This window comes from Astatotilapia calliptera, chromosome 11 (assembly GCF_900246225.1).
Source record: "Astatotilapia calliptera chromosome 11, fAstCal1.2, whole genome shotgun sequence".
Lineage (NCBI taxonomy): Eukaryota > Metazoa > Chordata > Actinopteri > Cichliformes > Cichlidae > Astatotilapia > Astatotilapia calliptera.
This window is the reverse complement of record NC_039312.1, coordinates 10,276,491-10,295,244: the sequence shown is the minus strand read 5'-3', so window position 1 is coordinate 10,295,244 and position 18,754 is coordinate 10,276,491. Positions and strand designations below refer to the sequence as shown.

The window sequence follows — 18,754 nt, the reverse complement described above, 5'->3', positions numbered from 1 at the left end:
ATGGAGCGGTGAGAAAATAACGCAGTATAAAGGGATGCTTGAGGCTTTGTCTGAGTACTTCAAACATACAGCCATCTGTCTGTCTCACCTGTCTCTGCTCATTTACTCTTACTTATCTCCCTCTAAGCTTAATTTGTTTGCCCTTGTATCACCCTTTATCATTCACTGCACTACCATCCTCCTCTTTAGCTTCCTTTGCTCTCGCTGAAAATGCTGATGGGAGACTCACAAGTCTGACAACTAAACAAGCTTCTGACAATCTCTGAGCAATCTCAGGATGAGGGTGGATATCCTCAAGCAGTTCAACCGAGGGTAACAACCTGATTTAAAAGTTTTTCTCGATCTGCTCATTTCATGAGAGAAAGAAAAACAAAAACCACAAGCAGTGGATACCACAGAATACATTATGTTAATTAATTGAAATTAATTACACTGCTGCACAGTTTGTCAGCCACGGTGGACATGTACTGTTGGACACACTTTCATCCCAAGATTGTTTTATACTATGTTTTTTTTTCTCTATTTGGCCAAATTATTATCAATCACCATGTCAGCTACAATTTTTATGCACGACGGAGAGCTGTAGTTATAGAAAAATTATGAAAGCATCCCCAGTGCATGCAAACATCGTATAATAATAACATAAAATTAGGGATTTTAAACGATACTGTTTTTTTAATCTTAGAAATAATCTAAATGGACAAAAGTACTGGGGCCACAACACATCACACCTACAGGAGCTGTTCAGCCATGCCAAGAAGCTCCCGGTGCAATTTCTCTGCTGATGTTAATGCCAGAGGAGGCTTCAAACTTAGTTATTGAGTCAGCAATAAGTGACTGATAGAGGCTTTTACACACTATGCGCCTCAGCACTTAATGACCGCGATCTGACACTTTGTGGTTAAGCTGCTGTGGCTTCTAAATGTTTCCGCTTTACAAGCTGATCTAGGACAAAAGAGTGACTTCTTGTCGCATCCTCTTTCTGTACCACAATTCACTGAGCTCTTTAGAATGACCCATTTGTTCACATATGTGCGGTAAAGGGACAGAAAAGACCTGAATTCAAAGATTATGAGAGTGTGGGACCCAAAACTTGTTTCCATTTTCAAAGTCTGACCTTTCAGAACAACAGGGGTGGGGGAAAAAATCGATACTGTGTAGTATCGTGATATTTTGTTTGCTAATAATGTATCGATACAGGGACAGCAGAAATCGATATTTTGTTACAAACAATTTTTTCTCTGAAGTCAACATGCTCTGGAGTCAGAGCATGTTGACTTCAGAGCATGTTGACTTCAGAGCACGTTGATCAGCTCCTTTTTCTGAGCAAGAATCCTGACATTCCTTCACTGTCCAAATGTGTTTAACTTTTTTTTTTGGCAGCAATAAACATGACAGTTTACTTATTTTAATTTAAGACATGTTTAATTTTAATTAAGTTTAAAACTTTTTTATTTAATGTAAAATTATAGTTTTTTTAAATTTACTTTCAAATTCTTCAGTTGCTGAAGGGGCTGCATAGTTTTCATAAATTGCATAGTTCAGAATAGCTATAATTGTACCAGATGGTTGCATTCAGTTAAGTTGGACTAGACTGTAATACAAACCATTCAGTTTGTCAACAATAAAACTGACTGAAATGAGAGAAAGACTGAGTGTGAGACTTTGATATTAGATAAAATGAATATTGATAAACTTTACCTTTATGTGCAGAATTTAAATATCGCAAAACATTTTAAAAAATCGCAATAATATCGTATCGTGCGTTAAGTATTCTGATAATATCGTATCGCGAGTTGTATGCTGATTCCCACCTCTACAGAACAATGCCTCATTTCTTCATGCTTTTATCACTGCCAATTTAGACTAATAAACAGCACTTATTCTTTTTTTTTGTTGAATTTAGAAAACAAGCAAACAAACGAACAAACAAAATGAACTACAGTGACACTGCACTGGCTCTCTGTACCTTATAGAACCCGTTTGTTTCGTTCCCCTCTACATGAGAGACTTCATTTCCTTTTATGTTTCAGCCAGATCACTGCTGGTCCATCACTGCTTTTCAGCAGTGAAACCACCTACTGATTTAACCCCTCATACAGGCTTTCAGTATATTTCAAAAAACAATTTAACACCGGTCTGTTAAATGAAGCGCTTGTTATATTATACCCATAGTTTTATTCATGTTAAAGTCTTTGTTTTAAATCCTATTTTGCCCTCTGTTTTTACTACACTGATTTCTTTAGATTAGAGAGATTATATAGAACTTTATTAATCCCTCGGGTGGGTTCCTCTGGGAAATTCGATTTCCAAAAAAGCACAGCACCGACAGAAGTTACAGTGTTACAGAATATTATATTATACATCTATATATATATATACACACACATATATATATATATATATATATATATATATATATATATATATATATATATATATATATATATATATATATACACACACATATATATACATATATATATATATATATATATATATATATATATATATATATATATATATATATATATATATATATGTATATATATATACACATACATACACACACACACACACACACATATATATATATATATATAAATACAGAGACAATATAAATAAAATATACGAAGGGGATAAATAGAATAAATAGGAATAAAAAATAAAAATACAAGTGAATTGCACATTTCAAGTATTGAGTCTATTGCACTGTTGACTATTTACATAAGTATTGCACAAAAGGTATTGCACAGTGAGGTGAAGAGGCACTACAGCTTAGTTGTTCCCCCCTCCTTTGTCCTCCTGTTTCCCCTCCCTCTCCCCTCCAGAGAGGAGTTAAACAGTCTGATGGCGTGTGGGACAAAGGAGTTTTTAAGTCTGTTAGTTCTTGTCTTTGGGAGAAGCAACCTGTCACTGAACAGACTCTTCTGGTTGTTAATGGCCGTGTGCAGAGGATGCCCAGCATTGTCCATAATGTCCATCAGTTTCTTTAATGTCCTTTTCTCTGCCACTGTCACCAGAGTGTCCAGCTTCATGCCGACCACAGAGCTAGCCCTCCTGATCAGTTTCTCCAGCCTGGATGAGTCCTTCTTTGCTGTGCTGCTCCCCCAGCACACCACAGCATAGAAAAGTACTCCAGCAACCACTGACTGGTAAAACATCCTCAGGAGCTTCCTGCAGATGTTAAAAGACCTCAGCCTCCTGAGGAAGTACAGTCGGCTTTGGGCTTTTTTATACAGGTGCTCTGTGTTGCATGACCAGTCCAGTTTATTGTCCACCCACAGCCCGAGGTATTTGTACTTGTTGACCACCTCCACCTCCTCCCCCTCTATCTGAACCGGCAGTGGACCTGCTCTAGACCTCCCGAAGTCCACAACCAGTTCCTTAGTCTTTGAGGTGTTGAGTTGCAGGTGGTTTGTGTGACTCCATGCGACAAAGTTCCTCACCAGACTTCTGTACTCCTCTTCCTGATCATCCCAGATACACCCCATGATGGCCGTGTCGTCTGCAAACTTCTGAATGTGGCATAATTCAGAGTTGTAGCAGAAGTCAGAGGTGTACAGGGTGAAGAGAAGAGGGGACAGCACAGTTCCCTGTGGTGCTCCTGTGCTGCTGACCACTGTGTCAGACGTGATGTCCTTCAGCCTGACGTACTGTGGTCTGTCGGTGAAGTAGTCGGAGATCCAAGCGACCAGGCAGGGGTCCACCTCCATCCTGTTCAGTTTTTCCTGAAGCATACAGGGCCGGATGGTATTAAAGGCACTGGAAAAGTCAAGAAACAGGATCCTGACCGTGCCTTTTCCCCCATCCAGGTGTGAGTGGGCTCTGTGTAGGAGGTACAGGATGGCATCCTCCACTCCGACACCCGCCTTGTATGCAAACTGTAGTGGGTCCTGGGCATGTTGTACCTGTGGTCGGAGGAGGTTGAGGAAGAGCCGCTCTAGGGTCTTCATAAGATGTGACGTCAGTGCCACCGGTCGGAAGTCATTCAACTCATTGGGCCGGTTCTTTTTGGGGACCGGGACGATGCAGGATGTCTTCCATAGGGCGGGCACTCTCCCCAGTCGCAGACTGAGGTTGAAGACTCGTTGTAGCGGCTCCCCAAGTTCAGCAGCACACGCCTTTAGCATCCTAGGACACACCTTGTCTGGGCCTGCTGCCTTTCTGGGGCGAAGCTTCCTCAGTTGTCTCCTGACCTGATCCACTGTGACACTGGGAGATGTTTGGGAGGAGGGGAGGGGGGGAGATGTCTTGCTGCTGAGAGAGGGATTGGAGGAGGGGGGTGTCATGGTGTCAGGAAGGGGGGGAAGCGAGGGAGGTAGGAGAGTGGGGAGAGGACTCTGTAGTGAAGGTGAGAGTGAGGGTGGGGGGGTTGTGGGCTGGTCAAACCTGTTGAAGAAGTTGTTGAGTTCGTTTGCCTTCTCCACAGTCCCCCCCCCACTGTGCTTTTCTTGGTGTTGTGGCCTGTGATGGTTTTCACACCATTCCAGACCTCCCTCATATTGTTCCTCTCCAACTTCTGCTCCACCTTCCTCCTGTAGGTGTCCTTTGCTTCCCTCAGGCAGCGTTTCACCTCCCGCTGTGCTGCCTTCATCTCCTCCTTCACTTTGCTCCTGAAAGCCTTCTTCTTCATGTTGAGGACAGCTTTGACTTCCTGTGTTACCCACGGTTTGTTATTAGGATAACACCGTACCGTCTTAGCAGGGGCGACCGTGTCCACACAAAAGTTGAGATAGTCTGTAAGACAGTGTGTCTATGTCCTCACCATGTGGGCTCAGGAGCACATCCCAGTCTGTGGTGTCATAACAGTCCCTCAGAGCATCCTCCTTTTCTGGGGTCCATCTCCGGATGGAGCGCGTTGTGACCGGCTGCCTTTGGACGAGGGGTGTGTATTGTGGCTGTAGGTAAACCAGGTTGTGGTCTGTATGCATCTCTCACATTAGCATACAGTAGGTCAATTGTCCTGTTGCTCCTTGTGGGACAATTCACAAACTGGTGAAAAGCAGCCAGAGTAGAGTCCAGTGTGGCATGGTTAAAGTCTCCAGATATAATAATGAAAGCCTCGGGGTTTTGTGTCTGAAGTCTTGCTGTGACTGTGTGTATTTTCTCACAGGCAGCTGTTGCGTCGGCCCTCGGAGGGATGTAAACACACACACAGATCACATGACTGAACTCCCGAGGTAGATAATATGGCCGCAAGCTAACAGCTTGCAGCTCCAGGTCCGGACGGCATACCGAAACTTTAACGGAGACGTGTCCAGGGTTACAGTATCTGTTGTTAACGTAGACAATGAGTCCCCCACCTCTGCTTTTTCCGCTGGCCTGCGTGTCCCTATCGGCTCTCACGGATGTGAAACCGCATAGGTCTACGTTAGCCTGCGGCGTTAGCTCGGTTAGCCACGTCTCCGTGAAGATAAACAAGCTGCACTCACGGTATAGTCTGTGGTTGTTCAGAGCGCACAGTTCGTCAATCTTATTCTGTAGCGAGTTCACGTTGCCCATGATCACTGTCGGGATTGATGGTTTGAATCGCCTCCGGTGATCCGCTCTCCTCGCTCCAGCTCCAGCTTAAAGATCCTTGCTGTTAATACAGCGAGTTAAATTAAAGGCCGTTTCTTGATACAGGCGGTGATGACCTTTTCATTGTGGACACGACTTCCAGTGAGGAAGTGACTGCAAAAATATGTTTATTCATACAGGGGCGATGAGTCAGGACAACACACTCTCCTCCTACATCACTCTGCTTTAAATTGTTTGCATGAAAACACGATGAGCTTGAAAACAAACATCCAGAAAGGAGAACAGAGAGATGTTTTTCATCTTTTAGAAGTTATCTAGGTTTTACAGCTAGACTAAAGGCAAGGTTTAAAATACTCAAATTCAGTCATTAGAGCATTTAAAAAGGTGCAGCTGCAAAAGATTAAGGCACACGCCTGAGCCGAACGGCTTTTATGAATAGCAGGTGTGGAATTTCTGCCGTTCTTCATTGGACGATTTCACCCAGCCTGACTTAATGCAGCAACATGTGAATGTGTGGCCGTCATTAAGCCTCCAGAAGACTTTTCTTCTTACTTATAGAATGTGTTCTTACGTCACATGCAAAGGAATGAAGACAGCTCGGTTCCTCAACAACAAGAATCTCCCACATCAGGCACTGCAAAGGCTTTAAATCCATCTTTACTAAGATTCCTCGCACCATCTTCTTCTCACGGTAAAAATCTTTCAATATGGTGCACTTTGATGGCACAGAAATGAGAACACATGTTTTTTACAGGTTGCTTTCATTCTGTTCAAACATCTTGAAGGGATGGGAAGGGGAAACTTGGGACGCTTTGCAAATCAATATTTTCCACCCAAACACTCTATTTAAAGACAACAGGAGGTGTCGAAGATTTGTGTGTTTTGCTTGAGGGCAACTTCATCGCTTTTGTTGGCTCAAAAGTTTTACGTGCAACCTCGCTGGTTAGAGCAGATTTGTGGGGGAGCTTTGTAAAATGCTCTCCTCTAACAGATCCCCTGCAGTACTAAATGAAAACCAGTCACAATTGCTGGTTACAGTACTACCCTGGAATTTTTTAGTCACGGGTGCATTCACAGATCCTGTTTAAGGCTGTAATTCTGATGACTCAGAATACCTTTGTTGGTCTCCGAGGATTCCAAATCCCTCACTTATGAGTTCTGAATCCTTCCCCAAATCATGTTTACATTTGATCCACTATTCATGCTAAAAGTTAAAACTACAGGTGCTGACTAGACCTTTGATTTATTAGTGTTTAATATCAGGAAGAGTGTAGGTAAATACCTGCATTAGACAACTGTTGTTCACTAATGGGAACCAGATGAGTCTTTGATACATGTTCACCCAGACTGATAAACTGTAGCAGTTAAATCAAATTTAACCCAAGCTAAAGTGATTAAGGTAACCGCTAAAATGATCACTGAACTGAGAGACCACACTGATCAGCTCCAGCACTTAGGTGAAAACTGCTGCTTTCACTAGGAAAGCACAGAGAATAATAATAATGGATTGGATTTATATAGCGCTTTTCAAGGCACCCAAAGCACTTTACAATACCACTATTCATTCACTCTCACACACTGGTGGAGGCAGCTACAGTTGTAACCACAGACTGACAGAAGCGAGGGTGCCATTTCGCGCCATCGGCCCCTCTGGCCAACACCAGTAGGCAAGTAGGGTAAAGTGTCTTGCCCAGGGACACAACGACCAGGACAGAGAGCCCAGGGATCGAACCGGCGACCTTCCGGTTACAGATGCAATTCCCAACCCCCTGAGCCACGGTTGCCCAGTGAGGACTTCTCATGAAGAGCAAATGGACTGTGGTTCCTGCAGACATGTGGTGGTTAACAAGCATGAGGTACAGCTACTTGTTTCATAGCCTCACCTTGATGTAATTCAAATAATAGCAAAAAATACTACTTTATAAAACAGTAGCAGTGAGGTAAAACTGTCTTCATAACTGCACTGGAATTTTATAGGTTTGCATATACATAAGCAGAGAATGGAATGTGCTGGTTATTTATTGTGATCAATATGCAGATATACAGTGTGCAAGATATTGTTTACATAAGTAGTAAGTGTGACGCTGTTGATTTTTCACTAGTCCCACCTGTCTCATGCTTAAAAATCTTCAAGCTTTGGCTTGATAAGTGTTAAGTGGCAAACTGAAGATGTTGATCTAACAGGAGTGTAAATGAAAGTGTGAGACACCTCTCGAACAGCTGGTCAGCCTCTCGCTCGTGGGGAAACAAACAGAGGGAAGTGGCAATTTGTTTGAAGCCTTCTTTTTAATTTTATTCTTTTACTGGCAATTATATTTAAATCCATCCATCCATCCATTCGCTTCCGCTTCTCCTTTTTCAGTGTCGCGGGGGGCGCTGGAGCCTATCCCAGCTGTCATAGGGCGAGAGGCGGGGTACACTCTGGACAGGTCGCCAGTCTGTCGCAGGGCCAACACACAGGGACAGACAACCATTCGCACTCACATTCACTCGCACATTCACACCTAGTGGCAATTTGGATTATCCAATTAACCTATCCCCACAAACTGCATGTCTTTGGAAGGTGGGAGGAAGCCGGAGTACCCGGAGGGAACCCACAAAGACACGGGGAGAACATGCTCCACACAGAAAGACCCCGGCCTGATGGTGGAATTGAACTCAGGACCTTCTTGCTGTGCGGCAACAGTGCTAACCACCTTGCCTATATATATATATTTAAATCACAGAAATAAATCATGTTTTTTGTTCAAATGAGCTATAACTGCATTAACTGTATTATAGGCATCATCCTTGAAGACCTTTCAATTTTGCTGCTAAAAATAACACAGAATGTTCTACTGGCAGTGGGAGCAACAGTGTCCGCTTTAAAGAAGTTTGAGTTTTTCTATAACTTACATTTAGATATTTTTTCTTTATTGTATTATCATTAATTTTATTTTTGGATTTTAAAACGTACTCTTTTACAAAAAAAGCTGAAAAAAAATCTGGTTTAGCAGTTACAAGTTTGATTAATTGCTGACTTCTTAGAACAGTAAATGGCCTGTATTTGTATAGCGCTCTACTAGTCCCTAAGGACCCCAAAGCGCTTTACATATCCAGTCATCCACCCATTCACACACACATTCACACACTGGTGATGGCAAGCTACATTGTAGCCACAGCCACCCTGGGGCGCACTGAGAACAGTCCAGCCTGCAGGCTCATCCTTAGATACAGAAACAGGAATTCAGTTTCTTATTTGCCTAATAAATAACATAATAATATTTTTTTGCAGGTGGTCTAATAAATTGGTTAGGAAGTATACGTACATAGATGAGAAAAACTTAAAATGTATTCTACTTTCTTCATAATTCTGGCTAAACATACAAAACAACAGTACTTGTGATAGACTTCTCAATACTCCTATTCACTTTAACTTTGTGGGCTAATGTCCTTCAGAAGAACCCACCAGATGTTCTAATACTACTTAAGCATTATGTGATTTATCAGCAAGCTTCCGACACAATGTGACAACTCAGTCGATGCTCCTTTACGCTGCTGCAAAGAACATGCTAGATTTACAACTTTATGTGTGTTCTTGTGTCTCTAAGAATAAAAGTGGGGTAGGTGGAGGGGCTTTTGTACAACGGCAGTGATCCAAAAAAGCGCTGTTCAACAGAAGCATGCCTGGGATTCCAGAGGTGTCACCAGGGGAGCATCTTTCATGTGCCCTAATCTTGCCAAGAAGAACCAAAACAAACACACAAAGCCATAAACATCAGTTGGTGTGGCTGGGAACGTGCTTTTAGGGGCGGAGGTGCAGCGTGTGGGGAGAGCTCCAGGGGATTTTGGTAGATGATCTGAAAAAATGTGTACAACGCTAGAGAGGGCTTGCCACCAACAGCCACATTTAGGGAAGGGAGTGGTAATGGGATGAGAGACCACCCAGTGCACATTCTGGCAGAACTAGTGCATATTTGGGTGATTTGTAATGGTTTATCACACTGTATCTAGCAGACACCTGTGAAAACATTAAAAAGGAAAGGGATTCCATTGTTTAAGAGTCCTCATTCTCCCCTTCTCGTCAGTTTGACCTCAACAACACCCTCTGTCCATCTGTGAGCCCAACCTGGATTTCAACAGGAACGAAGACATAATCTTATCCTGGTGATTTTAGTGAATTTTAATATTTCATTATGTAACGATGCATTCACCAAATTACTTTTGCAGCTATAATGCCACCACATGATCGACAGATGAACTGTGAAATTGCAGCACAAAGCCCGTACAAAAATAGCTGATGCAAACCCAGCAAATAAGGACAAGCTGTCAAAACGACAAATGTAGAGTTGCAGTTGTTTCTTGCACAGCTGGAGCTTCAATGTCGCACTTTAGAGCAAAAAAAGACCCGTTTTAATGTCATAAGACCAGAAGCATAGTCTAATTGAGATCCTAATGTTATGCTTTCGTTACATTTTCACCAGAGGAACAAACAATAGCAGCAAGCTGCTAAACCAGAACAACTTAGCGCAACTTATCATTTGTGTTTTCCCAAGCACACTGCATAAGAAGCAAATCTAGCATTAACAGGATAAGAGGAAGCAATTTACTTTTGTCCTACACATGGCACCTACCCAGATCCAACAGCCAGAACTTGCAGTTGTCAGAGTGTTCTCCCTGCGCCGAATCCACAGAGTAAAAAGGGTTCAAAGACACTAAAGATTCAATTCCACGGGCCATGCTAGTGGAATATAAAACTCTGACTTGAAATATTTCCTTAGAGCATCTCCAAAGGTATGCCAAATGGCTTTAAGATCCTTTGAAAAAATCCCAGAATCTTTATAAATAACAATAAACCTGCAGTAACTACGTCGCTGAAATTCCAGGGAAAGTGTGAAGTCCAGTGTGAGAGAAAAGCAAAAGTCAAATGCAGCATTAGAGAGTAGGATGTTTTCTCTCTCTTTCTTTGTATCTCCATCCCTCCCTCTCTCCCTCCCTCACGAGTGGGCTGCTGTGAGGATATTGGGCAAACCTCCACTGTGCCTCTCTCGTTCCAAGGGGACGTCTGGAAACAGGCAGCATTTCTACCGTATTACCCTTTGTAGAAGCACCCACTCAGTTTGTGTGGGCGGGTGCATATTTTACAGGCATTAGGTCGCATACAACTTGTGCAGTATGCTTGGAACAAATATAGATTTGGTTATAAAATCGAACACAAATGAACAGCATAAAGCTTGGTTTAAAAAAGGAATATGTTTTCTATTAAGTTGTTCATCAAAAGTGTTGCGCGCACATTTCAGATTTTCTTTTTACATTTATTTAGTTTCTGAATGGCACTACTGACTATTTATCCAACACATAACTCTGTTTTTGGAGCGTCTTCATCTGAAACTGTGCTCTGTGCAGCCTTGAGCAGTTATGCAAGCTAGTCGCACAAAGACCTGCCTGTTTAACTATGAGTGTGTGTTTATGTGTATCTCTTTGGGCTTTAAACACACTCTCTGCTGTTAGGGCACACACAGGCACACACAGGCATACACAGGCACTCCGAGTGCTTATTCAATCAAATTAAGTTTCATTAAGTGGGTACTTTTGTATTTATTCCATCGCGAGGGGCAGTGCAGTCCACCTGCATGTCTGACAAATCTGTGATATTACATAGCAGGGACGCGCAGGCTTGTGCAACTGTCAGCAATTGGATCAGAGCCAGGAAAAACAAAAGAAACATATCATAAATCTGAATAACTGAAACTGCCAAGTGTACATTTTGTGGCTTAATTCATCTGCATGTGAAGCCTTCTATGGTACTCTGTCCCCTCAGATGCCTCAAACTGCCAGGAATTCTTAGTGGTGAGAAATTGCAGCTGTAGTCACTGGTTGTCTGCGAGGCTTCACCTCAGTTTATTTTTGTCACTGAACTGTTTGTTTCTTTTGGAGGATTTATAATGGCATTTTTCCTGAAAAATGATATGGCTTACTACCTTGCTAGAATTAACTGAAACCTTAAAAAGACTGAATCAGGGGTGTCAAACATAACCCCAAAGCCTGAGGGCCAAAATCAGCCTTGCAAAGACTCTATTCTGGCCCCGTAACCGGCTTTGAAAAGTGTGAAGGAGGACACAGATTTTGGACTTTTACTACAAGCAAACACCTCTCCCACCATCATTCATAGTACACCGAAGTCATTACGTAATAGAAAAGCAATTAAATGACTGAAAATGTTCCATTTTTTCAATATATACTATAGAAATTTTAGGATTTCAATGTGCTACCAGAAATTTTACACACTTAAGACCCAAAGAGTCATGTTGACGGATTTCTTTTTTAATTTCTAAATTAAAGTTTTAACAGAGAGTTATGCTTCTTTGACTTTTTACTTAAGCTCAAAGTGGAGTGTAGGAGGCCCACGATGTAAAATGTGTTTGACATTCCTGCTCAAAATAGTCTTGAAAACTCAAGGTTTCGACGAGCATAAGCTGATGATTAAATAAAATGCCTCCAAAGAACACTGGATGAAATGTCAGGGTGAATATCTATACACATTTTTACCTTTAACGTACAGTCTATGATTGTGAGACATGACAAGAAAAATGGGAGATTTCCTGGACGACCACCCTAATCCCCTAAACTTTCACCCTTCCACCACTTTGGACAAAGCGGCATCCACGGTTGGTCTGTAAATAAAAAAAGGCTGACAAAAACTGCACAAAAAGCTTTTTTCCCCCTTTTTTGTCATCCTTGTCTCCCTCCTCTTGAGCAGCAGCCTTTCTGACGAGAGTAACCCCTGCAGAGAAAGGCTCCTTTTCATCACCCCCTCTGACCGCACAAACACACAGTGACAAACGGACAAGAAACACGAGTCCCAGTAAACGAAGTAAGGATGACAAACAAAGAGCTGGAGTTGAAAGCGTAAAATAATTGGTTGGAAAATTGTAGCTTTCTTCTCGTGGCGGTCTAGTAAATCATTCAGCTAATGCCAAAATTGTTAGTTCCTGTATTCACCATCCAAGCATTCTTTAATTTTAAATGCAGACCTTTCTCGTACTGACTACAAAGACGCTGCCAGCAAAATATTTGTATGCTATATCACCATAGAAACAAGCAGTCCACCTCTCACCCACTCTTCCAGATTAAAAAGAGAAAGGCACAAGCAGAAACTTCTCTCAAGACATGATGACAGCAGCTCATAACTCCAACTGGCTACGTGAAATTTGATCACAGCTTGGATTATGAGTGTTTTGGTCAATAGAACAACAGTTCACAGCAATAACTAGACAACCCTATGATATATTCACATAAGAAAAAAAATGAATATAAAGCATCTAGCTAAGCCAGCTACAAGTCACTGTGTGACTAATTAAACTAAAAGCATGCATGTTTTACAGCAATGCAGCATTAGCATTGGTGGAAAGTCCTTAAGCAAAATTATGTGCTACAGTACAGTTCTGAGGAATATGTTCTGCTTTCCTTTAGGCTATATGGTAGTATCGAAAACTCTGAATTAGTGCCACTTTTGCCAACAGCAAAATGTAATTTATGCTAAGGTAAGAGTAGGGCCACTCCAATTGATGAGCACTTCTTTTTTGGTGCTACAAGTATAATTAAATATTAATAACTTGTAAGGATAGTGGGATTCATTGTGTGTGTCATTTTTTGCTGCAGACCTACAAGCCCCTACTTCAGGAAAAAAATATTTTATTTTAGAACCATCTGGCTATAGGTGTATTTTTGGATCTAATACCTTCAGAGGAAGTACCTCCTTCTCTGTGTGCCTGCACAATCCCGGCCACAATCCCTCATCAGTGTTGAGACTTCGAGTTTTTATGTCCTTTGCCCAACTTCACGTGTTAGATAATGCTTCAAATAACAACCCAAATAAGTTCCTGGAAGTCTTACATGGCGAGTGCTGAATGACTAGACTTAGTTTGAGAAGGGCTTTGGTGTTAATACATACAGATTGAGAAAATCCATTTGAAATGTGTTTTTTTCTGCCAAAATATGTCAGGTATAAGAGCAAAGGCACCAACACAAGGACAAAATCAGGTTTTCTGACAGTAATAACATCTGTCAATGGTAAAATTGTTAATGAAAAAAGTTTAAAAAAAGAGTCTAATGAAAAAAAACCTGCTGTGCTTCAAGTGGGCCTTCCACAGTTGCATAGCAACACCTAGAAATACATGTCTGTGTTCCCCGAAGCAGCTGTTTAATGGAAAGTGAAGGCTCTACGGGTCATCGATGTTGTATTTGCAAACAGGAACCGAATCCGATATGTCCATGCTCGTGCATGTATGCAACGAGCAGCTGTTTTTAAGTGTTCAGATGTGCTTCGTGAAAAAACAAACATCAAAAAACATCATTCAGTGCACCTGTAATAAGCCAAGAAATTATTCTCCTCCTACCTTTGTGGTTGAAGAGGCCCTCCATCTCCATGGAGGACCTGGAGTGAGCGATGCAGAGCATGGAGCAGGGCACAATGCCCTCCTGGGCTGGCGAGCGATCCGTGGTCCGGACCAAGCACCAGTCCGGCTTGTCGTGCAGTCGCTCCAAAACCTCAACAGTCTGGCCGCGGCGGACTGTCAGCTCCCCGTTGCTTCCGCCGTTACTGGCCACAAAGTCGTGTATGACCACTGTGAGTTCACAGCCACCAGAGAGCTGGAAGGGAAACAACAGTACTCTGAATGTTTTTTCAAGAGGATAACCTCCATATTAATAGGTGTTAGGCTAGTGTGTAGAAAAATTTCCAAACAATCCATTATTGCCTCATTGTGTTCCCTTAGAATATACATAAACATTTCTGAGTAGTTTTCTGCATTTTATTAATCTTATCACCAACACTTGCTCGATGTTAAATAATAACCCTGCAATAAAACTTTCCCCGGCAATTAATTAATAACTGTAAAGCAGATGTGCCCACACAATATCATGTGCTAACAGCACAGGGACTCAAGAAGCTCTGTACAGTGTAAGAATGAACCGGTGACTCATCCAAGCTCAACCGAATAAAACGTCATTCTGACGACGTGATCGTCTATGAAAGGAAAGGCAATTTTAGGTAGAGGTGGAGCGAGTCGGGATTAGTCATTTTTCTCACTGGTTATTTTAAAAGGTTTGTCCTTTTAACATGTGAGTGAAAAAGCAGCTGCTAGTCGCTAATGATGCTTTGATCTGTTGTGGAGGCACAGAGGGTGAGCAAATGTGGCTATTCTGCAAACACAAGAGCAGAAAAGATAGAACATTTAAAATGTTTTATGCAATTACAATTCTGGGAAATACGGACCTGAAAACATTTAATATATTAATACTATAATTGTTGCAATGGACATTCTCTGTTTTTAATGCTGTAGTTCAGTAATCACTGGGAGTATAATTGTCATCTTTGAATGACACGTTTTCAAGAAGGAAAACTTGTGTTTATTTATGTTAAACATAAAAATTATTAGCAACAGATGAACAGTCTTGGAAATGGAGTGAAGCCATGCAGCAGTCATTAGCTACACACTCTGCAGTGTAAATACTCTGTAAAACTCTGTAAATACTGTAAAAACGTCCCATGTTTTCCGATACTTACCACTGCTCTAACTGCTTGTGTGCGCTTCCATTTGAGTCTTTCAAAGCATATATTATTGCTCAATATTTTATTCACAGCACACTGCACTGCATTAATTGTCACAGCAAAGCAAAGCAGATTATCTGAAACATACCCTTTGGTAGTGGGGCAAAGCCAGAGAGCTTAGGAGCTGAGAAATGGGATGTGAGCTCCTGTCTCCAAACCTGTCCATTGTTTTCCACTCCCTCATTGCAAGAAAAGTTCCAAAAAAAGATAGAAAAACTCTACAGAGCAGAGTTATCTGTGTCTCAGTCCACTAAAGTTCGAATCACACTAAGGCAATGCAGGGAAGCAGGTAAGTAGAAGTTAAAAAAGAGGAATAATCATTCATTTTCAATTAGTATTAAAATTCCTGATCCCAACATTCCAAAGCCAGTAGAAAACTTCCTGCTGTCCACTGTAATTACACTCCTCTGTGGGTCCTTACAATCAGACTATTGAAGATTAAATGATTCCTTCTCTTGTGTCACTTTCCAGAAGCGGCGCAATTAATCCACCCGTGTCTTTTAACAATTACTTTCACACTGAACCTTTCATCAAGAAAAACAAAACACACACACCGGGAAAATTAGCGGTAAAAACATTCTGGTAGCCTGTATTTTGAAGCAAAGAGTAAGATCGATAGCTGTGAGGACTTAAAACTGTGCTCTCCTGTCTGGCATACAGACGAGCATCCTCTGTGAAGTGAGCGTGGGAGGCTGAAGCTGCTGACACACAACAAGTCAGTCACTAAAGCTGAAAAGCACACAGGAACACGAGCGCGCACACACACGGCAACACAAACACGCCACTGTCACTTCCCCTTGAATGAAACGTCTCATGGAGTCCGCACAAAGCGAGAGATAAAGAGATGCATTCAAAAAGTGAGAATGAGATGCTAATTTGAATTTGCAGGTGTTACTGTGTTTCAAATGTGTATGCATGTGACTGCTGCCTAAACTGAGGCACTGTGACTAATTAATCAGTGTCTGTGATAGTTTAGACTTCAGCGGATGCTCCTCACCCCCTCGACCATTAAAATTTCACATTTGGGTCATGTGAAACGACTGCAACTCAAGCGTGAAAATAAGGAACCGATGCAGGAGTCCAGTGATCAGTTTATAATTAGTATGAGATAAACGTACGGGGAGGCTATTTTATCTGTGTGTGTGTGTGCTGCATGTTTTTTAGCTTTACAGTTGATCATACTGAGCGTAGGAGGACAAGCCTTCTGTGGTGCTATTACCAGATATAACCACAGCCACAAGCGCAAATACACACGAAAAAACAAACACACACATGCCGCTTTAAAGCTCTGAGAGTCGGGCTGTTTCTTCCTCCTAACACAATCAAACAATTTCACAGGAAACGACTTGAGGACAGTCGACTGCATCTAAGCATTTTGCACATTTGTTTTGTGTGGTTTTTTTTTTACAATCGTATTACTGAGTGACAGCATTAATCGACAGCAGAGCTGCAATGTGACTGCATGAACTGCACAGTAAGACAGGACAAAATAAAAACAAAAAAAAAGAAATAAATAGCACTGAAAACTTGACTATTTTTAATGTTGCTAAAGTGCTTCCCTTACATACTGGTTATGACGAACGTCCGCGTGAGTTGTGTTTTTACCTTATCGCTGTCCAGTGTGTTCTGGGACGTACGTGAGGCAATAGAGATGGTATCAGGTTGGCTGCTGGCGTCTCCCTGGCTGTCCAGCTCCTCTCCATCCCTGCAGGCAGGCATCATTACAGCAGACCCATAATTACTATGACCAATAAACATGACATTTACCCTATAGGGCTATCTTCACGCCATATAGTTTTGTTCGGCTGAAATGCTTCTAGGCATGAAACTGATTTCTTTTCTTTTTTTTGCCTGACAGTAATCTACTTTTAGCTCACCTTCTGCCTTTGTGTTTAGTTGTGGTGGCTTTAGGGATGTGGATGGGTTCCTTCAGAGCTCCACGCAGGTGGATTGTTCGCTCCTGTATGACTTCCCGAATGTGTTTGATCCAGTCCTGCTTATTCTCAATACTTGAAGCCTGGTGCATAACAGATAACTGGGTTAGATATATGTTAGATTTCAAGGTTTCTTAAGTGCACAGTACTGTTTTCTCTTTTTTAAATACAATGACAGCATTAATAGCAAGAAAAACACAGGTCTACAAATAAGGCCTAATTTAGTTATTTTAATTCTCTCTCTTCCCACAGTGTGCTTAAGCCCTGCAGTCTTTAACTTGACTCACATGTCTATATGATGAGCACATATTCACTCAGAGCCCCAAAAAGCAACCACGGTCTATTACTGTGTTTATTTACGTCACAGATTCAATGTGTAGATGCAGCTTTCATCCTATAACCACCCTCATTTGAGTCTTCCCTTCCTTTTTCACTTAGCAACCAGGACCATGACTTCCATGGAGCCGAGTTATATAAGATACAGTTTAAGATGATCATCAGAAGTTATGTAATAAGACAGAAAGCTGTACAGCACACATTGCCAAATCGTAACACACCCCGGGAGCCTTTCTCTGTGTCAGTCTCAAAAAGCAAACGCATATCTACACACACACAGCATGCATAAAACATTGCTTCTGACTCACTGCGTGAGAATTACCAAGTCGCTTGTGAGGTTTGGATTATGACCCATCAACTGCTATGCTAATGTGATGAGTGAAGAAGCAGCAGAAAGTAACACTCCACCCCCTTAAAGGGACTGAACTTTGTTGGCTGAACAAAAGGAGCCAGGGAGGATTTAGTGAGGATGAACTATAGACATGAAGTAACACTTCTTCATGTATCAAAAACCTTACCACTTCCTGTGATCATATGAGAAGTACGTCCATATGAAAAAGAGCGTTTTCACAGGACTTTATGCATTCCTCTGAGAAACACAGCACACCCAAGATTCAGCGGCTTGTAGAACCACTTTTAACACCAATAACTTGAACTGTTTGACTTCTTCAGTCTCACACATAATTGCGGAGGAAATCTGCCCCAGTCTTTTTTACAATGTAGCTTCACTTCATTGAGGTTTATGTGTTTATGTATAGCTCTCCTAAGGTCTTGCCACGGCATTTCAGTTAGTTTGGCATCTGGACTTTGACTGAGCCACTGAAACACCTTGATTCATTCCATTTTCAAAGGACGTTGTTCCAGACGTCTTGTAGTTTGTTCAGATGCAACTTTTGCAAACCTAAGCTCTGCAGCCATGCTCTTTTTAGAGAGAAGAGGTTTTCTCCTGGCAATGCTTCAGCACAAGCCACACTTGTTCAGCTATTTTCCAGTTGAACTTTAAGTTTGAGCATAATCTGACCTTAGTTTGAATTTGCTGGGATAGCCACACTCTTGGGAAGATTGCATTAACACACACTTCAACACTCAAACAGCTGGTTTTATGGAAGTGCTCACATTCACTGGTCATTTAATCAAGTACTTGTGATTAGCAGCACTTGGCTGCTTTTTACTCTCTTATTTCCCATGGAAGCAGTAAGGGTGTACTTAGTTTTTCACTGTACTGTATATAGAGCCCTATGAAAACTTTCTTCACACAACTTTATAGTAACAATGCTAGAAAAGCTTTTTTGCAAGAGGATTACTTCTAAAATGATTACATCAGATCTGTTATAATATTCAAGGCTTTCAGTAAATCTGTTGGTTAATC

At 41.6% G+C, this 18,754-nt stretch overlaps 1 protein-coding gene across 9 annotated transcripts in view; it reads right to left on the bottom strand.

Annotated features, from left to right (window-relative positions):
- The window catches only part of triob (trio Rho guanine nucleotide exchange factor b), a 114,138-nt gene that overhangs the window by 13,057 nt on the left and 82,327 nt on the right, over positions 1 to 18,754 (bottom strand). For all 9 annotated transcript variants that reach the window (XM_026185039.1, XM_026185040.1, XM_026185038.1 and 6 more), the window contains 3 exons: positions 16,993 to 17,132; positions 16,721 to 16,820; positions 13,902 to 14,154 (listed from right to left, as the gene is read on the bottom strand). In XM_026185039.1, the coding sequence (XP_026040824.1) occupies positions 13,902 to 14,154; positions 16,721 to 16,820; positions 16,993 to 17,132 (493 nt within the window). The remainder of the gene's footprint in view (positions 1 to 13,901; positions 14,155 to 16,720; positions 16,821 to 16,992; positions 17,133 to 18,754) is intronic.